The sequence below is a fragment of the Ascaphus truei genome, chromosome 5, assembly GCF_040206685.1.
Source record: "Ascaphus truei isolate aAscTru1 chromosome 5, aAscTru1.hap1, whole genome shotgun sequence".
Lineage (NCBI taxonomy): Eukaryota > Metazoa > Chordata > Amphibia > Anura > Ascaphidae > Ascaphus > Ascaphus truei.
The window spans coordinates 16,176,682-16,198,908 of NC_134487.1; the positions used below are offsets into that span (position 1 = coordinate 16,176,682).

Sequence of the window (22,227 nt, forward strand, 5' to 3'; positions counted from 1 at the left end):
TGTCACACACACTGACACACACACTGACACACACACACACACACACACACACACACACACACACACACACACACACACACACACACAAAAACGGGGGGGGGGGGTGTTACATACATTAGCGGGGCTCACAGTGTTAGCAGCACATCTCCCGCTCTCTTACCCACCGGTCCCGGAGGCTCCGCCTCTCCCTGTTTCCCGCGCTTTCACCCCCCCCCCCCCCCGCCTCCACGTAGGAGCTGCCGGACGGGTGAGGGAGCTGCCGGACGGGTGAGTGAGCGGTCTTCACGTCCCCTCACCCCCCTCCACCCCCCCCCCCCCCCCGGCGCCGCTACACTCAGCGGGGGAGCGGAGTGATCACCTCCCCTCACTCACTTCCCCTTCACCCCCCCCCGGCGCCGCTACACTCAGCGGGGGAGCGGAGTGATCACCTCCCCTCACTCACTTCCCCTCCACCCCCCCCCCCCCCGGCGCCGCTACAGTCAGCGGGGGAGCGGAGTGATCACCTCCCCTCACTCACTTCCCCTCCACCCCCCCCCCCCGGCGCCGCTACACTCAGCGGGGGAGCGGAGTGATCACCTCCCCTCACTCACTTCCCCTCCACCCCCCGCGCCGCTACAGTCAGCGGGGGAGCGGCCACAACACGCTGCCTCCCGCCTCAGATCCACGTGGGAGCTGCCGGACGGGTGAGTGAGCGGCCGGACGGGTGAGTGAGCGGCCTTCACCTCCCCTCACCCACCCCTCACTACACTTCCCCTCCCTTCCACATCCCCTCCACCTCCCCTCCACCCCCCCCTCCATCTCCCCTCCACCCCCCCTCCACCTCCCCTCCACCCCCCCCCTCCACCTCCCCCTCCACCCCCCCTCCACCTCCCCTCCACCTCCCCTCCACCCCCCCTCCACCTCCCCTCCACCTCCCCTTACCCACCCCTCACTACACTTCCCCTCCCTTCCACATTCACCTCACCTCCACCCCCCCCCCCCTTCACCTCCCCTCCACCCCCCCCTTCACCTCCCCTCCACCCCCCCCCCCCCCTTCACCTCCCCTCCACCCCCCCCCTTCACCTCCCCTCCACCCCACCTTCACCCCCCTTCACCCCCACCCCCACCTTCACCCCCCTTCACCTTCCCTTCACTCCCCCTTACAACCTCCCACCACCTCACCCCCTTCCCCCCTTCCCACCACTTCCCCCCTCTTCCCACCACCTCCCCCCCCTTTCAACCCCCCCTTCCCACCTTCCCACCACCCTTCCCACCCTCCCCCCCCTTCCCACCCTCCCCCCCCTTCCCACCCTCCCCCCCCTTCCCACCTCCCCCCCCCCTCCCACCTCCCCCCCCTTCCCACCACCTTCCCACCACCTCCCCCCCTTCCCACCACCTCCCCCCCTTCCCTCCTCCCCCCTTCCCACCACCTCCCCCCTCCTCCCCCTTCCCACCACCTCCCCCCTCTTCGCCCCTTCCCACCACCTCCCCCCTTCCCACCACCTCCCCCCTCTTCCCACCACCTCCCCCCTTCCCCTCCTCCATCTCCCCCCTTCCCCTCCTCCATCTCCCCCCTTCCCCTCCTCCATCTCCCCCCTTCCCCTCCTCCACCTCCCCCCTCCTCCACCTCCCCCCTTCCCCTCCTCCACCTCCCCCCTTCCCTTCCTCCACCTCCCCCCTTCCCCTCCTCCACCTCCCCCCTTCCCCTCCTCACCCTCCTCACCTCCCCACTTCCCCTCCTCCACCTCCCCCCTTTCCCCATCCCCCCCTCCCTTTCCCCATCCCCCCCTCCCTTTCCCCATCCCCCCCTCCCTTTCCCCATCCCCCCCTCCCTTTCCCCATCCCCCCTCCCTTTCCCCATCCCCCCCTCCCTTTCCCCATCCCCCCCTCTCCCCTCTTCCCCCCCTCCACCCCCTTCACCCCTCCACCCCTCTTTCCCCCCTCTTTCCCCCTTTCCCTCCTCCCCCACCTTTCCCCCCTTTTCCCCTCCCCCACCTTTACCCCCTTCACCCCTCCCCCTTCACCTTTACCTCCCCCCCTTCACCCTTTCCCCCACCTCCCCCCTTCACCCTTCCTCTCCTCCACCTCCCCATTCCCTTCCTCCCTTCACCCCCCCTTCACCTTCTGTCACCCCCCCCCCCCCCTTCGCCTCCTGTCACCCCCCTCCCTTCACCTCCTGTCACCCCCCCCCTCCCTTCACCTCCCGGCAACCCCCTCCACCTCCCGTCACCCCCCCCTTCACCTCTCCCCCTTCACCTCCCCTCACCCCTCCTTCACCTCCCCTCACCCCCCCCTTCACCTCCCCTCCGCCCCCCCTTCACCTCCCCTCCACCCCCCTTCACCTCCCCTCACCACCCCCCCCTCACCTCCCCTCCGACCTCCCCTTCGCCCCCCTTCACCTCCCCTCACCACCCCCCACCACCCCTCCGACCTCACCTCCCCTCCTTCAACGCCTTTCGTCCGCCCTCCCGCCTCTGCCTTTCGCCCACCCGCACTTCTGCCTTTCACCCGCCCACCGCTCACATCCCCGCGCCACACAGCCGCCGCACGCACTAAACAGACCTGCCACACTCGACACACACCCGCCGCCTCTCACCCACCCCACATACTCGACACACACCTGCCGCATCCTGCCCCTACGCAACAATATCACTGACCAGCTGTCACCCGCACTCGCCACACACCCGCCGCCTCACACCCTAGCAGGACCCCGACCCACAGCCAGCACTCACTACCCACGCGCCACCCGTACTGAACACCCACCCGCCGCCTCAAACACGCTCACACCCTAGCAGGACACACGCCTCACATTTTCACATCACTTATGTCACCAAAATATACATTGTACTGTGGTGTGTTTACAATAAACCATTTTTATACAACATCGTATTACATTTTCTTCCATCTTTCTTTTCAACATTATTATCCAACCTTTCCAACAAATAGTCACCTATTGTTCCACCATTTATAAATAATACGACCTATTACGCATTTACATCCCGGGCAACGCCGGGTCTCTCAGCTAGTATAACATAATTTAACTTATCATAACATAACTCAACAACATTTCACATAACATAGCATCATCTAGTGCTAGATAACATTCTAGACCAGTTTGAAGCAGACTTTAACATTGTCCTGACGTTTTGTTTTGCCTCACCGCCTTGTGTAAACAGAGTGTATTTTATATGTTAGCTCTTTTTCTAGGTTGTGTACTATGTGCTCTTTGGGTGGGGGGTTGTAGTTGTGTCTAAGTGTGTGGTGGGGGGAAGTTCTCTTAGTCTGTCCTAGGGGTGGCTGGGCGCTTCTTAGAGGTAGGGAGAGGGGGGGAGGTCGAGGGGATGGCCGGTAGTGTGCCGGGGTGGTGTGAGGGAAGGGGGTCTCCGTGTGGGGGCGGAGGGAGGGGGGGGGACAGGCAGGACTTTAGGGGGGAAGAGGGGGGGGGAGGGGGGGAAGCATTATATGGCTGCTGTTTTTTTTTTTATATTAACGTGTGACTGGTCTTAACTGCTTTCCTATCAGTAAAGGATCTAAAAAGTTCTGCATGTTGGATCTTCTTTAATATGTATTGCAGAGCCCTTCAATTTGCTGTCCATGGCCCAAATCCAGCCCATGGGGAGCCTTGGGTCGGCCATTGAACGGTCTGCTCCAGCTTATTTCTTTGCAGTTGGTTAGGCAAATAAATGCAATTTCCCAATGAATCTCTTTGTAAGCTAAGGTAATATAAAACCTCTATTGCCCCTTCAGAACAGTTGTTAAAGAACCCGGGCATTTATTGGGTACCTGTAATGCCTTTGTTGGAAGTTGGGTTAGAGGAAATTTTGAAAATGTTTGCTACTTGGTATCAATATATAATGTGGCATTATCTTTTTGAGGAAACTGGTAAATAAACCCTGTTTCAACCCTCGGGGAACAGGGGTACTCTAACTTACTCCGGTTCTGTTTTTAAATCTATTTTCTTAAAAGGAATCTTATTGGGGTGTTGGCGATGACTCTCTGCCCCTCTTATTGTGTAATACTGGGGGCGGTAGATTTTCTGGTGGGTGGGGGGGCGCGGAGCTTAGAGGCCCCACACTCTTCCCCATAGCATTTAAATTATATGCCGGGGAGCACGTGAGGCATCTGTAAGGTCCCTTGCCTTATCTGTGGCAGCTTCTGGAGACGCGTCGCCATGATGTCACGTTGCCATGGCAATGTGTCGTCAGAATGCCGGAGACAAGGTGATGGAGGGAGGTGGGGGAGAGGGGGGATAGAGCAGGCAGGGTTGGTGCAGACTGAAAAGTTTTTGCACCTCTGGTGCAGTAGAGTGAATCTGCGTGTGTATTGTAATCCCCTCCTTGCAATGCTTATCTGGGCCCTTTCACACTTGAAGGAGTTAAGTCAAATTATTGGAGAATGCACAAGCGAATCTGAAGTCAGAATATGAGCTCCTAAAACTGAACTAAGGGATTTTCGAGATCATTTTGCCCCGACAGCTGCACTATTATTTACATCTCCCCTTTGTAGTATTCATTAAACATAATGAAATGCAACTGCTGAGCATATTAAAAGCTATATGAAATAAAACAAAATAAAGCCCTCCTCATCTGTATGTTATTTTGCAGCCTTTGTCTGCCTCTGCAGGAAACCTACTCTTGGATGACATAATGTGTGGTTTGTATCGCTGCCTTCAATATTTACATAATTAAGTTAAACATAAAGTACGACTGATTGTATTTGGTAACCCCTTGTTGACCAATGCGCTCTTTCTGACAATTACCATTTTGGCAATTCTGATTTTTAACCTTTGTGGCAGAAGTTCCTTTTACAGCAATAAGCTGCACAGAGCTTTTCAGAGCAGGCATTAGGAAGGTAATTGTATGTGACGCCATTCTGCACAATATCGGTTACATTTAACAGCTTGATTCAATTATAACACACAGGTGTTTCGTGTTTTTTTTATTTTTTTTTATCTCAAAGGTGTGAAGAAAGATTACTTGTTCTACATGTTGACAGACCCAAAAAGCTTCATGTTTGAAAACCACATCTGATATTAATGTTCTCCTATCCTGGGTCTTGAGTGAAACAGGAATGCCCCCTCTCCAGAATTTGGTTTGGTGATTAAAGGACTTTAAATTGTTCTTTTTCGAGGAAAACGCTGTAAAACTCAAGGCTTTCACACAATCAACAGCTGATTTAAAAAATAAAAATAATATAAATATTATATGAAAAAAACTGCTGCGCTAGCTGGAATACCAGACAACAACAAATGAACAATGTTAATTTACCAGAGGGATACCCTAATTCCTAAATATTAAACCTACTATAAAGGACAAAATAACAATATACAAGTATCATAAACAGGGGAAGGGAATATGGGGAGGGAAAGGAAAGGGAAAGAAAATGAGGAGGGGGAGAGGGAATAAGGGGGGGAAGAGGGAGGGGAAAAGAAAAGGGAATAAAGCCCAAAAAAAAATAAAAAAATGATAAAATATAATAAAGCGTAAAAGTGTCCGTAGTCAACTGCTGTGTGTCGCTGCCGGTCCTCAGGAAAAACCACCTTCCTCTGGATTTCCCCTGAGGAAGTCACATATCGCGACGAAACGCGTAGGGAAGGAGCTAGCATTGGACATTATTATTATCTCTATCCATTTCTGAACTTTATATCTATCTGCCTGGTTTGGAGCGAGTCCGGTTATATTTTGCATGTAGCATCGGTGCAGGGAGCTCAACTGCCCTGTCAGCATCCTGTGGTGCCGGTGGTTACTTACTCTCGCGGGATCTCACTGCCAGGGGGAGACTGGGTGCGCGCGCATCTTCCTGGTTTCCACGGCAGGAGAGTGATAGATCTCGTCGACGACATCCATCTACGGAGGCTCCATCGGGTGATTTTGTAAAGACTTGATAACACTGTCTTATTTTTATCTTGCTAAATGTAAGTGTCCGTGATCTATCTGCACGTACGTGTTTACTATTAAAATACAGTATTATGCTATGGGAGCCGCGCTGTCTTCTTTTTGTTCTATCTATATATATATATATATATATATATATATATATATATATCAAATGGAAATATTACTGTATGCTCATCTGCATGTCTTAGGCAGGTCTGCAACACCGCCTTTCACCATTATCCCCCAGCACACAGCACTTCCACTGCAGCAAGGGATTCTGGGAAATGACATGCAAATGAGCACACAGTGCCACTTTTTGCTTCAAAAATATTTTATACATGGTTCCCTATAGGCTTAAGCTTGCTGCATGGTCACAGCTTTGAGCACAGCCAGGGTTAAGATGCATAGACAGAAAACCCACCCACAGACAGCTGTTTTGACCTTAATGGGTCTCATCCGTGTGGGGTTGGTTAACTGGCTATGCAATGAAGCGAAAGGATGGGGTTTACCATACTGAGTTAAGTTATGGTGAGTAAAAAAAGTGACAAAAAACCTCCACAGCAAAGCATTATGTAAATATACTGTATGCTCATTTGCATGTCTTAGGCAGGTCTGCAACCCCGCCTTTCACCATTATCACCCAGCACACAGCACTTCCACTGCAGCAAGGGATTCTGGGAAATGACATGCAAATGAGCACACAGTGCCAATTTTTGCTTCAAAGACCATTTTTAACATGGTTATATATATATATATATATATATATATATATATATATATATATATATACACACACACACACACACACACACACACACACACACACACACACACACACACACACACACACACACACACACACACACACACACACACCAAGAAGAAAAAACAGGCGCACTCCTAGTGGGATAAAGTATAAAACAGTATTTATGGGATTGTAAAATATAAAAAGCGCACACAGAGTAAAAATAATAGCATTTATGAGATATACTCAATCGCCTTGAAGCTGTGAAGAGAATGTATCAGCCTGTCCCGTTGGTGCCACCTCTGGTGTATCCGTTGGTTCAGCAAGGTGCACTGGAGCAACCGCAGCCAGATGATGTAATAATCAGCAACACGGTCAGAGACTCCCTCCAGATACACCTCCCACAGCTCTCACTGCTCACCAGCAGGCAACTGCAAAACCGGAAGCGACAGCAGTCCCAAGCAAAATAGCAACAGCTCCAAGGTACTCTCTCCGTTCGTGCAGTAATGTCAGCCACAAACTCGCCTCTTTGGGAAACGCCCTACGAAGTCCTTAGTGACGAAACGCGTAGGGCGTTTCCCAAAGAGGCGAGTTTGTGGCTGACATTACTGCACGAACGGAGAGTACCTTGGAGCTGTTGCTACTGGATCAAGGCATTATTGCAACCTTTAAGATGAACTTTCGGAAAATGCTGATACATCGAATAATCACAAGTGATGATTCAGTTATGTCATTTTTAAAGAAAATGAATCTAAAAGAAGTTTTTTATATTGGTGGCGAAGCATGGGAAGCGGTCACACAAATGTGCATTTCGAAATGTTGGCGAAACATAACAGGTGCACGTCCGGTGCCGGCTAACGTTGAAGTCGCCAGTGACAGTGAAGACGATGCTGACTTTGAGGGGTTTACGGAGGAAGAAGTCACCGCCGCCAATCTGTTATTTGCAAACTATGTGAATGAAGGCCTCACAGAACAGGAAATGGCCAATGCAGAACAAGTACTGGAACCGTTACTTGATACGGAAAGTGGGGCTACAATTGACTCTTGGGTCGATGGGGACAGCAGCTGTCCTACTCATGAACATATGATGGACTCAGAAATCATTCAACGCCTTAGCAGTGAAAATACTGATTTGGAACCAGGGCCGCCACCAAAGATCACAGAGGCGCTGGTAGGATTACAAACAGGACTTAAATTTCTAGAGCAGAAAACATCGGATCAATTACAATCTTGCAATTAAAAAGAATCATTGAAATCGTCAAAAAGAAGAAAAGAGATGCACTGAAACAGACAACCCTCGATAGTTTTTTTAAAAGTGTAATCTCAAGCTGTTTTTATTATGTACAGTACTGTATGTTTTTTGTTGTACAGTTGTTACATGAACACAGTGCATTACACGTTTTTCACTTTAATTAGGAATTACAGCCCCATTGTTAATGTTCAAACAGCAATGTACAGTAACTGGAATGTTACATGTACTGTATAAAAGCAGTTGCGAGTTCAGTATGTGCTGTATCTACAGTAGATACTGTATGTGTTTTTGTGTGTTGAGCAAAAAGTTATTTAAACGTTCAGTACTTTATTTACAGTATTTGAGAAATGAACAACACGATAATTGGTGTTTTAAATACAGTACTTTATTGTAGAATGCATCAATAAAAGTGTTAATACTGTACAATTGTGCATTTTCTGTATTTTTTATTCTACTGCTGAGGTTTTAAACACACACCGACACACTCACACAAACACACAAACACACAATGACGCTAACACACTTACACACACACACAATGGCACTTACACACACAATGACACTAACACACTGACACACACTGAGACACACACTAACACACACACTGTCCGCCCATACAGTCTGTGTAGTGTTTAGTCATAGCCATGAACAGCGCATGTGTCTGGATGTGGAGAGCATTGCACATGGCTCATGTAAACAAAGCAGGGACGCCACAGTCTCTTCTTTGAAACCCGATCCTAAGGCCTTGACCCCGCTGCCTACTACAGCGTCCGCTGTGGCGGACGCTGCACGGACGAGAGCCCTCCCCTCAATGGCGCCGGGCCCACTGCAAGGGGGGGCCGCAGCGCTGGGGCGAGAGCTGCTCCTGCTCTCAATAGAATTGAGAGCAGGACTCGCGTCGAGCGATACGGCATGCCGCCCGGCGGTTCAGCCAATGAGGGCGAACCTGCCGGGTGACGTCATGGCCGCGCCCCCGTCACTCCCCTGCCACGCCCCCCCCAGTCTCTTCCTGCAGTGAGCTGCAGACCAGGTAATCGGCTGCAATCTCTCGGGGGCGTGCGTTGCAGCGGAGATACCGGGGCCTTAGCCTAACAAAGCAGTGATATGCTGGGCATTCCGAACACTGACAGACACCGGGAGCAGAGATGCCAGGTAAGAGATTTCTGCGGTTGCCGCTGCCCCACCGGGTCTGGAAACGCTGGGAGAGTTCTCAGCTTTCCCTCCGGCGGACGCGGTAGCTCTTATGCGGCGGCCATTTAAAAAAAATTTTTTTTTGCGGCGGCTATTTTGTTTTTTCGCAACCCCGTTACGAACGCGGTGGTCTCGGGTGGACCCCGAGGATCGCGCTATAACGGGGTTCAGCTGTGTGTATATATAGATATAGATATAGATACAGGTAAGCCCCGTTATAACGCGCCTCGTTATACCGTGATTCGGTTATAACGCGGTTTTCCCGTGGCTCCCGTTTAAAAAAAAAAATTTTAATTAAAAATTTTTTTTTTGCACACACTGCTCACACACTGCTCACTGCACGCACACTGCTCATTGCTCACACTGACGCACACTGCACACTGCACACACACTGCTCATTGCTCACACTGACACACACTGCACACACACTCAAAGCACATACATGCAATTTGGGGGGAATCCCTTATCTGTGTCCTGGCTGTCCCGGGATCTATTGCCACCTAGTTGTTAAATCCAATGTGGGAGTGATGACCCTCTGGATGGTAGCCTCAGGGGGTTCCTACACTCTGCTGGACTGGTGGTGGCTGGCAATCTCCTCCGTTGCAGACGATCCCGGAAGTGACATCAGCATGTGATGACCCGGCCGTGACAACTTCCTCCTGTAAGGAAAGGGATTCCCTGGGCCCGCAGTGGCTGATTTCCACTCGACTGACAGAGCTCCGTGGAATGTAATAATCCTATTTCTAGATCTGTACCACTCGGAGAATGAAGAGGACTGATGTAAATATATGTATGTGCAATAAATGGTCACACTCGACTCCTCTCTCGTTTTTCACGTCAGCAGCCACAGACACACGTTGCCGCGCACCGCAAAACCAGGGGGCTGGGAGGGAGAGGGAGGGGGCTGGGAGGGAGGAGGGATGAATCGCCGCCATTTTTTAAAAACGTTTAATTTATTTATTTAATTAACTTCCTTCCCTCCTCACTCCCTCCCTCCTGATCAGGCGCGCGGCGGCCATTTTTAAAAAAAATTAGCGCAACCCCGTTACTAACGCGGTGGTCTCGGGGTGGCCCCAGAGGACCGCGTTATAACTGGGTTTACCTGTATATAGATTTTGTTTTGCAATTATCAAGGCTTTCTTTTATATTGTCAGTGTACCTAAAATTGTCCCCTTAATTTACTTTTGCCTCCCTGCATCAGGTCAAATAATGTTCACGTCTTCCTGTAGAGCCATTCATGTCATGACCAAGATCAGGGCTGTCCCAACTTAAAACGCGGTGGCCGGATATGGTTCCTGAGGGGATACAAGCTGGTCCCAGACACTGCAGCCAAGTCGTGGTGGGGTGGGAGGATAAATGGTGGCTTTGTTAGAGATGAAGGGCTGGGTGTAAATGCAAAATAGTAGAAGGTGCATGAGATCAATGCTACTTAATTTACCGTCTTATCGTTCCACATGAAAACAGCCCACCCACCAGATATCAGCTTGGCAGTGGGATAGAGAGCCTTGACCGTTGCACTGTAAAAGATAACAGTGAAAGGAGTTATTTTTTATTTTGTTTTGAGGGATAAATAACTTACAAAATGACATCTTTGTAACCTGTGGCTGTTTAAAAAGGATACCCTAGTGGTTGGACAGGTGGTACTTTAATCTTGTCTTGTTGCTATAAAGAGGTAGAACGGTCCAGTTGTCTGGGTCTCTGATCTTTGCCCTTACATACATTTGATCTTTTCTTGACACAGGATAGTTGACAAGTGCAGGAGAAGCTTTCCTCTCTGAGGACTCGGTACTTCTGCTGGCGGATTCTGGTGGACCACCCACCATCATTAATTCAGAACATAAAGTTGCTACATCTTGTTTAGATTTGTGTTGGTTTTACAAAGATATGACAATGGGCGGTTCTATTTTTTTCTTGGCCTTCTACTTGGTATATCTTACCTCCTTTTCACCTCCAGTGGAGCCCCTTCTCTATAATCAACATGCTGCATTTCATAATATGAAATATATCTGCGCGTTTGCGGCCGGGCTCCCAGGCTGCCTGTCCATTTAATTGAGCGACCATAACCATATAATTATATAACCCTGGCCAAAGTAGGGGTGGGTCACTAGCTTTGTTTGTTCTGCGGGCTTCTTATTTGTAAGGCCGCTCTCGTTTTTGCCTGACGTGACAAATGCATTTACCATTATTGTCCTTCCACGCGTGTAAACGTTTCATTGGTAGCATTTAGTTTGCGCCCTCTAATCTATCACTGAGTCAGTAGCTGTAACTGGCCAGAGGAAATCTCTCTATGCTATCTAAAGTACACTTTATTTGCTCTCCCTCATTCACAAAGGTGCCATCTATTGAGATTGGCTAAAAAAAACACAAAAAAAAACAGTTGGCATGCTATTCTGAAGCAGTCCTGCTGTATGTGTGTGGCTGGGGGGGGGGGGTGCACATGTTGTCCCCCACTGTTAAAGGGTTGGAAGCATGTGGTCACTGACATCATTGATTTGTCTTGGCACTTTCGTTCCCTCTTACGTGAAAGTTTCATGTTATTGTGGTAACTTTCACTGCAAAATGTTATCATGTCACCAATCTCTGGCAGGTCTTGCTGACTGGCCGTGAATGAGCCACCCAGACATTGCTATCGTTACTCTGGGGTATCCATAGGGATAGCTATTTTAGGTTTTCACAGAAAAACACCACCGACCGATCATTTTGCACATCCGGTTACAGCCGATGATGCGAAATGATACTTCATTTGTTTTTTGTGTCCCACCTTCCAAGGGGAATATAGAAAGTAACAAAAGGGGCACTTGGAAACACTGAATTCAAACGTCCATTTTTTTTCTACTTGACACTGAAACACTTAAATTTATTAAATCAAAAATGATTAATAAAATGTTTTTACAAAAGGTAAACACCGTAAACAGGAATCCCTAGTTATCATTTTTGTTGTCATGATTTAACAAGCGTGTCTGAGACACCAGCTCGTTAAAATCAGGGATCTGCAATGTGTTGGGTTGTGGTTTCCTTTGCATGTTCTATATGGATGAGACTCCCCTGCATATACTTACACTGTGATTTCTTTTCAGGCATTCTCTTAGGAGAGGAAGCTCCTTCACCTTCCTGACCCCTGGGAGCCAATGGGACTTTACTCTGGTGGGTACCATTTCTCTTTAATAGCGTTATGTAGACAGAGAGACTCCATACAAAGGTATGAAACGGGAGGACTTGCTCTAATGCAGGGGTGGGCAACTCCAGTTCTCAAGGGCCACCAACAGGTCAAGTTTTTAAGGATATCCCTGCTTCAGCAAAGGTGATGCAGTTGGTGACTGAGCCTCTGATTGAGCCACCTGTGCTGAAGCAGCGATATCCTTAAAACCTGATCTGTTGGTTGCCCTTGAGGACTGGAGTTGGCCACTCCTGCTCTAGTCTGTGTAATGGAGCAGCAGTTGCACCTTTTTGTCTGTTTAGAAAATCACAGACAAGTCAATATTTGTATTTTTTTTGTAAAAATGGATATCTGTATACTTCTGCATTTGTGCCAAAGGCAAAACATGACACTTATCTTAGATCGTAAGCGCTTCAGGACAATGTCTCACTTTGCTCTCAGTTACCTGCTGTTATTATCCCCATTGATTCTATTTTATTTTCCCCGTATTGTAGTTTTGTAAAGCGCTGCGCACACTCTGCCATATAAATAACGTAGAAAAATTAGACCCGATAACCTCCTAGAGTAAAACTGAAAAAGAGAAGAATCCCTGGAAAAAAAGAATAAAAGGCCAAATGAACAAGAGCAAAAAAAAAAAATTTACTTGATTGGGCTTTAAAAAAAAAATGCCAGAGAAAGTTGGGTCATCCGACTCTGTGAAGGAAAGGGTGGGAAGGGTCTTGCCATAATTGGGGGACATTTTCCTTTTTCAGAAATAAAATGGCTGAACAGATTTGCTCATTACTAGTTTGCATGTAATTTCCCAGAATCCCAGGCTGCAGTGGAAGCACTGTATGCTCGGAGATAATGGGGAATGGCAGGGTTGCAGACCTGTCTGAGACGTGGATGTGCCCACAAGTGGTAGTTTTATTGCACATTTCCCCAGTAGTAAGGATTTTGTCTAACATTGCAAACAGCCTTATTTGAACTTTTTAGCTGAATTTAAGATGTTCATATATATATTTTTTTGTTTACATCAGAAAAAGCACACCATATAACCACAAGAACCCATTTTTCTGTAGACTGTTTTATAATGGCACCATGGTGTCCTAGATATGTAAATGGAGGACTTGTTCTGCATCAGTACACATACAGCGGCGATAAGAGTTTGTGAACCCCAACGATAATTATGGAAACTCCATAAATTTTCCATGATAACTATTTTGAATCAAAACCAGTCTTCTGAAATATCCAATACAGTGTATATTAACCAATGCCATGTCTTGAAACAAAATGATGTATGAATTAGACAAACCATGAGTAATGACGAATCTGGGTATGTACAAAAGTAGGTGAAACCCTGTTTTTTTTCAGCTAAATTAAAAGGCAAAATTAGAATCAATTGTGTGAATAATTAGCTCTTCAGGGGTGAGTTTCGGAGGCTCTACCCTATATAAATATCAGAAACTTTGTGAGTTTGGTCTTCACCATACAGGTGTGTGGACGTCATGCCACGATCAAAATAAATTTCTGAGGACCTCAGAAAAGCAGTTATTGATGCTTATCGGTCTACAAAGGGTTACAAAATAATTTCTAAGGATTTTGGGCTCTACCAATCCACTGTCAGTCTAAAAATTGAGAAAGTTCAAGACCGCGGTTGTCCTACCAAAATCTTTCCAGGAACAAACCGGCAAATCATCCAGTAAGTCAAAAAGAACCCCAGAGTAACATCCAAGCATCTGCAGCCACTCTCGCCTTGGCTAATGTGAGTGTCCATGACTCGACTATCAGAAAAAGACTGAACAAGAATGGTGTTCATTAAAGGATAGCCAGAAGGAAACCACTGCTCTCTAAAAAGGACATTGTGGCCCATCTGAAGTTCGCCAAAGAGCACATAGATGATCCACAAGACTTCTGGAACAATGTTTTCTGGACAAACAAGTCAAAGGTAGAACTTTTTGGCCTCAATAAGCAGCGTTCTTTTTGCCGAAAACACAAACACTGTGTTTAAACTGAAGAACCGCATCCCAACCGTCAAGCAGGCTGATGGGATTGTGATGGTTTGGGGCTGCTTTGCTGCTTCAAGATCTGGACGGCTTACAATGCAGAATTCATGGTTGTGTCGATGATATCAGAAGATTCTAGAGGAGAATGTCAGGCCATCCGTCCATGAGCTGAATCAGGCAGTGAGTCATGCAGCAATACGATGATCCTAAATATACAGGTCTGCAAAAGAATGGCTGCAGAAGACGACGAGTCTGCGTTTTAGAATGGCCTAATCAAATTCCAGACCTAAACACAATTGAAATGTTGTATCAGGACCTGAAGCAAGCTGTCCGTGCAAGGAAGCCCTCAGTTGAAGCAGTTCTGTAAGGAGCAATTGGCCAAAATCTCTCAAAACCATTGTGAGAGAGTGTCCAGCAGTTACAGAAAACGCTTAGTTGAAGTCATTGCTGCTCAAGGGTGCGCCACCAGGTCCTGAATCTAAAGGTTCACATACTTTTTTACACGTAGATATTGAATGTCAGAAGGGACGGAGACATTGTATCAGAATTATAAGGAATGTAACAAAAATTGCAAAAGGGCAATCAAATTAGCAAAAACGGATAATGAAAAAGGATTGCAATAGAAAGTGAGGTCAACCCAAAAAAGTTCTTTACCTTAATAACAAAAAAATGAGAAAAGAAAATATAGGACCCTTTCAGTGTGAGATGGGTAGGCAGATTATTGGAGATAAAGAAAAAGCTGAGGTATTAAACAAATTCTTTGCCTCTGGGTTTTTCCAAGGAAGAATCAAGTTCAATAGTAGTGTCGCAGGAGGAAGCCACAACCTCCATATTAATGAACAATTGGTTAACTGAGGAAGAAGTTCATAAGCGACTTGAAAAAATTAAAGTAAACAAGGCACCTGGCCCCGATGGCATACATCCAAGAGTTCTCAAGGAGTTAAGCTCAGTAATAGCAAAACCATTATATTTAATATATTTAATATTCAAGGACTCCATTTCCACAGGCTCAGTACCACAAGATTGGCGTAAAGCAGATGTGGTGCCTATATTTAAAAAGGGAGCTAGATCACAACCGTGAAATTACAGACCTGTAAGCCTGACTTCAATAGTAGGGAAACTACTTGAATGTTTAATACGGGATAATATTCAGGAATACCTAATGGAAAACAAAATTATTAGTAATAGTCAGCATGGATTTATGAAGGATAGATCTTGCCAAACTAAACTTATTTGTTTCTTTGAGGAGGTAAGTTGGAATTTAGACCAGGGTAATGCAGTTGATGTGGTCTACTTAGATTTTGCAAAGGCTTTTGATACGGTTTCACACAAGAGGTTGGTGAGCAAAATAAAGAAAATTGGACTCAGTAATAATATATGCACCTGGATTGAAAACCGGTTAAAGGACAGACAACAGAGGGTTGTCATAAATGGAACTTTTTCAGGTTGGGCTAAAGTCGTGAGTGGAGTACCTCAGGGATCGGTACTGGGACCTCTGCTTTTTAACTTGTTTATTAATGACCTTGAGGTTGGGATCGAGAGCAAAGTCTCCATCTTTGCTGATGATACCAAATTGTGTAAGGTAATAGAATCAGAGCAGGATGTAATTTCTCTTCAGAAGGACTTGGAGAGACTGGAAACGTGGGCAGGTAAATGGCAGATGAGGTTTAATACAGATAAATGTAAGGTTATGCATTTGGGATGCAAGAATAAAAAGGCAACTTATAAATTAAATGGAGATATATTGGGGGAATCCTTGATGGAGAAGGATTTAGGAGTGCTTGTAGACAACAGGCTTAGCAATAGTGCCCAATGTCATGCAGTAGCTGCAAAGGCAAACAAGATCTTATCTTGCATAAAACGGGCAATGGATGGAAGGGAAGTAAACACAATTATGCCCCTTTACAAAGCATTAGTAAGACCACACCTTGAATATGGAGTACAATTTTGGGCACCAATCCTAAGAAAAGACATTATGGAACTAGAGAGAGTGCAGAGAAGAGCCACCAAATTAATAACGGGGATGGACAATCTAACTTATGAGGAGAGGCTAGCTAAATTAGATTTATTTACATTAGAAAAGAGGCATCTAAGAGGGGATATGATAACTATATACAAACATATTCAGGGACAATACAAGGAGCTTTCAAAAGAACTATTCATCCCACGGGCAGTACAACGGACTCGGGGCCATCCCTTAAGGTTGGAGGAAAGGAAATTTCACCAGCAACAAAGGAAAGGGTTCTTTACAGTAAGGGCAGTTAAAATGTGGAATTCATTACCCATGGATACTGTGATGGCAGATACAATAGATTTGTTCAAAAAAAGTTGGACATCTTTTTAGATGGGAAAGGTATACAGGGATATACCAAATAAGTATACATGGGAAGGATGTTGATTCAGGGATTAATCCGATTGCCAATTCTTGGAGTCAGGAAGGAATTAATTTTTCCCCTTAATGGGGTTTTTTGTTTGCCTTCCTCTGGATTAATAAGTAAGTATAGATATAGGATAAAGTATCTGTTGTCTAAATTTAGCATAGGTTGAACTTGATGGACCTACGTCTTTTTTCAACCTCATCTACTGTGTAACTATGTAATGTTGAATCATTTGTGGATAAATAAATGTTGAAAAAGTATCATGTTTTTGTATCATTTGTTTCATCAGGTTATCATTACCTATCTATTATTAGGATTTAGATTAACATATAATAACATTTTAGGTTTGAAATATGTGGATATCCTAAGGGGTTCACAAACTTTTTCTTGCCATTGTATAAGGGAGTCGGGAATCACAGATGTCGGGAGGTACAGGATTTCCAGGTCTAATGTGATGAGGAGCAGCTGTGTGACATTGTTAAAAGCTAGGAATCGAAAAATAGCAAATAGTGTACTAAATAAAATAATTCACTGTCTACTCGATCTTGAAGACATCCCAATCAAAGCCAGATGTAATACTAATCTGGCCTCCAGTGAGTGATTTACCAGAGTGATGGTCTGGTCTCGCAAAGCGTGGTGAGTTACTTTACTATGTCTGGGGCAGAAATATGAGACATTGGATGGAATTCATCATAGTAATCATTCCCAATCCGCACATAACTTCTCTGCAGGCTGAGAGTAAAGTGTTGGTCCAGTAATATTTGAGCTTCTGGACTTCTCGTCGTTCTGAAGCCACGCCAATAATGAGAGCATTTCAAATTATTAGTTGAAAGTCCAGTTTGCGGATTCGTACAGTTAAACAAATTGGTCTGTTATTGTAATTTAGAAACATCTTCAAAGGCAAAACTTAAAGCACACTGCTGGGAGGCAGCCAGGGGGGGAAAGATCAACGCTGCCTTCGCTCCTCCAAAAAGGAATAGCGGGTGGGCCACCCTCCAGATACTGCTTTGTTGTTTCAAAGACCACAAAATGTGATGGCTGCTGTTAACTGGAGATAGAGATGGTTTTACAGGGCATGAGATGTAGAAGTTGAGAAAAATTGCATTTAAATTGCTTAAACCAACTTCTCTGCTACAATTTAAAAAAATTAAATTATATTTTATTTTTAATAAAGCTTTCCTGATCGCTGGTTCCTGATTGCCGAATACCTTTTTGTCTAATGTGCAAAAATGCTTGTCTGGTAGATGCCTGCAGCCAATAGAACGTTGCAACGTCATTGGGAGACACATGCGGCCATATTTGTTTTTTCTTTGTTTCAAAACTGGCGAAAAAACTATAAATATCATGGGAATCAGGTGAGCGCAGAGGGAACCCCTGGTTCAGAAAAGATATTAATGAAATATATTGTTTTGGGAGTTATTGCTGCTTCATGTTTGGTATCCTTTCTTTGGCTCTGCCCAAATCGGAAACCAACATAGCACTTTGTTAAAATGATGTAAAACAATTGAGCTATGTAGGATTGTACTTTTTTAGAACGGTTTCCTATTGGTATTTAAGGGGGTTTAGAAGACAGAGGCAAGTCTTTTAGAATGGAAATCTTTTTCTAAATAAACGAAGCCATCAATTTCTATTGCGGTTTATTTTTAGGGTCCCAACTGGATTGGTGACCTTACATTGGGCAGCAGTACAGTTTTTGACCCTTTCATTTTTATGCATTTGAGTCAACATATATTAAAATGCTAAAAGTATATGTTCTAACCCCTTATGTGATGTACAATGGTACCTTTTTAATGTTACACTGATCGCTTTTTTTGTTTTACAGTGTTATGCACGTTCTAGTTGGTGCTGTCATGCTAGTCGTAGTTTCACTTTTTTTTTTAAAGCTGCAGTTCAGGCTCCGTTTTTTTTTTTTTAACTTCAATAGTTTCATGTGTGCAATCTCTACTTACCTAAAAAAAAACTGCAAAGCTGCCGGTCAATTCGTTCTCCGTCTATTGATCGGCAAAGTTTGGCGACATCTTTAAATATGAGCAATGTAAATCGTTGCTATAGGAACAAGCATGCTTGTTAAAATAGAATACAAGAAAATTGGTCTTTCAAAGTTGTTTTTTTTTTAAACCAAATACTTTTAGCATTTTCTTTCTTACTACAGAACTGATTTATTAAAAAAAAACACACATGCAGGATATTGCTTGAACTGCAGCTTTAAATAAGTTTTGTGTGTATGTGTTTCCATATTGTAATTGTTGTATTAAGGTGGCCGTGGTATCTAGATGGTTTTGGCATGACTATCCGTTGTATTGGTATTGCCAAACCCAAGCCTATTCGTTGCCCTGCTACCCTACACTGGATTGATGCTGGTTCTCTCTCTCCAAGCGATGCATGTTGTTCAACAATTTAAGGTGGACAGGTCGAATATTCTGCTACTGATGTAATATTAAGTAAAAAATCCAACAAATGTGGGGATCATAAAAGTACCTTGGTACCAGCAAAAAGTGTGACTTCTGTTTGGTAACCACTGTATTGTGATGGTGCTGAATAAATCTGCTTAAGAACACTGTCCCCTTTTGATGATTGTGGGGCACTGTGTTATGAGCAGCAGCGTAGCCTGCATATGTTACAATAATACGTCTGGCTAGCATCCCTCTATCCACAGCATTATCTGGAAATCCCATAAGATCTGTAGAAATGAGATGTTCCTTTCTTAAAGTGATTTATTGATGTTATGGCCCTTGCTTTAAATGTAAGCAAAGTGGAGAGACTTGCACTGCAGTTCAAAACTGCACACCAGAGGAAAACTATAAACCATTTCACAGTAGCTGTTCTCTGTTAGATCACTGACACCTTTTTGGATTCCACACTTAGTAGGAACAGCTTGTTCCCTGCCAATGACTTGTCGATGCATATTTAAATAAAAGAATATGTGCCTAAGGTTATTTTTTAAACCCTGTATTAACATGTAAAATTAACTTTAAAAAAACTTATTTTTTCTTCTCCATGTAATATCTGTAAACTGTTTGTGTTTTTCCCCTCCATACTTAAGTTCGCTCTATCTTCTCTCTACTTTGTCCTGTCACCTGACTCTTCAGTTTTGCGATTTGACATGTAGAGGATATGAATAAATCTAAGGACATGACATTTCAGATGAATTGGCACATGCCAGACTTTTAACTCAATCTTCAAGCAAATCTCATTCTAAACCGTTAAAAATTATACACATTGGTGCCAGAGGACTGCAAAATATTGCCGGCATTTTCTCTTAACAAAAATGACACCTCTCCTACATATCATACTTATTTTTTTCATTGCTTCCACCTTCCCTCTACTGTACTTTAATTATGTCTCTCCTTCTTGATCACAGTAATTCCTTTTCTCCCATTTACCTTATTTTTCCCACCGTCTTCCTTTCTCTGCCATGGCGTTGTCTCAAATTTGTGTTGCACGAGTGTCTGGCCACAACATTATGGGGTGGAACTTTTTAGTCATGCGATGGCATTCTTCTCGTCCTACGGCTGCTGTGGTCCTCTGATCGCCCTTTTCAAGCATCTCTATGGTAGCAGCAGCACCTGGGAAGTCTCAAGTCATGAATAATCTCCATTGATGGGCTGAAATTGTTATCTTTGAGGTTGTGAAAACAAGATTGATAGTTCCTTTCCGTCCTACACTCCTCACTGCTGCAAACAGTGTAAAATTGACACCCCCCACCACCACCTTTTTTTAAAATAATTTCTGAAATCTAGTATTTATTTAGAACATAGTTAAACCCGTCGTTGTGCTTATTTAAATCTTGCCGTGCATGGGCCTACATGTTGAAACTACTCTTCACCCCCATGGCTAACATAAAAATAAAATGGTGATGGGGAAAATCCAAAAGCAACTATTGCCACAGTTGCATGTATATCTTTCTTTATATAGCACCATCCAGGTACACAGCGCTTTACAGCAGTAATACACGTGACATAATATTGTGGCAATAAGCACTTCAGACATTAAAGTAACCATAGGAAATGGAGTCCCTGCCCCGAAGAGCTTACAATCTAACTGCTAAGTAGGATGAACTTAGAGTCAGTAGATGGGTGTTCTGGTAAGTGTTTCTACAAGGGGGGGTCAATGTCAGTGCATATGAGATTTATAGTATCGGCCACGGAGTTACCCCTATGCTTTAAAGATGTGTGTTTTTTAAGAAGGGTCCTAAAAAAGAGGGAGAGAGGGTGCCAATCAAATATTGAGGGAAAGGACATTCAAGAGGTGTGGGGCAGTGTGTGAGATCTTTTAGGAGGGAGGTGTCTTTAGATACAAAAGGGGTAGACTGACATCCTTGAGCAGAACGCAAGGGTCGGTTAGGTGTACAGTGAGAAATTGGGGCTGATGTGTAAAGAGGGCAGAAGAGAGGATGGGAATTTGTAAGTAATGAGTCTAATAGGAAGCCAGGAGAGGGATTTCAGCAGTAGAGACGCTAAGAGATTTAGGAGAGAGTGAAGTTATTCTAGTGGCAGCATTTCGGCTAGATTGTAGGGGAGACAGTAGAAGGTTAAAATAGTCGAGCCGGGAGAGGAGGGTCTTTGTTAGTTTTAGCAGTAGAGGGACAGAGGAAAGGGCGCCTCTGCAATGTTACAGATGTCAAAATGACCGGTTTTAGCTACATTATAAATGTGAGAGGAGAGAATGTGAGGGAGGAGTCAAATGTGACCCCTACGCAGCGTGCTTGTGGTATTGGGTGTATGATGGTACTGCCAACTGTAATGGTGAAGGAGTGTAACGGGTGCTCGCCACAAACGGGACCGAACCGTGAGGCTGAGGTAGGGATTTAGAATGCACTAACCTGCAGCCGCGAGACTGCGTCCGATGTGCAGATCCATAGCCGGGTCAGGGTAGGAGAAGTAGGATAGTGTTGATACTCGTCGTGGTCTAGGGTTGGAGAAGTAGAATAGTTGATGTGCGTGGTTGAGGTATAGAGCAGGTGGGAGTCCAGGTACAAAGCTGAGGTCCAGTGTATTTAGAGACAAGACAAAGTTAGCAGAATTGCACAAGGCAAAGCAGGACACAACAAGCGGTGTGCTTGTGAGTAGCACTTCGTCGCAGGTTGACTATTATGCTGAGCCAATTTGAGCATGGATCGGTGAGCATATAAAGGACGGTTACCCAATCAGATGAAAGGCACAAGGCTCAATGTAATAATTGCCTCTTGATTGAAGAGCTAATCCATGCTGAGTTGCACGGCTGTAAACGCTGATTGCAATCAGCCCATTTGATCGTCATGGGGCGGAGTAAGCACCACCGGTGAATTAGTTTAAGTAGTTATCCTGCTGTCGGTGTCCAACTCGTGGTTGAGTCCTTCGCCTGTCAATTGGACGGCGCCTGCGCACAATCCTGTCGGCGTGATGCACGTCACCAGGAGCATCACGAGACGTCACGGAGGTGGGGCCTGATCCTGATCCTCACAAGGGGAGAGTAAGGCCATACTTGGGAGGAAGTATGAGGAGCTCAGTCTTCGACGTGTTAAGTTTGAGTCCGCGGAGCGCCATCCAGAATGCTATAGCAGAGAGACATTTTGAGAGTTTGGTCTATAAAGCAGGTGTACGGTCAGGGGTTGAAAGATACATTTTGTGTCATCCGCATAGAGGTGATATTTGAACCCCAGAGATGTCATCAGGTCACCTAGAT

At 45.5% G+C, this 22,227-nt stretch overlaps 1 protein-coding gene across 1 annotated transcript in view; it reads left to right on the forward strand.

The window, feature by feature from the left end:
* Positions 1-22,227, forward strand: part of NET1 (neuroepithelial cell transforming 1) — a 90,414-nt gene that overhangs the window by 25,805 nt on the left and 42,382 nt on the right. The window contains exon 2 of the mRNA XM_075599380.1: positions 12,121-12,187. Coding sequence (XP_075455495.1) covers positions 12,121-12,187 — 67 coding nt within the window. The remainder of the gene's footprint in view (positions 1-12,120; positions 12,188-22,227) is intronic.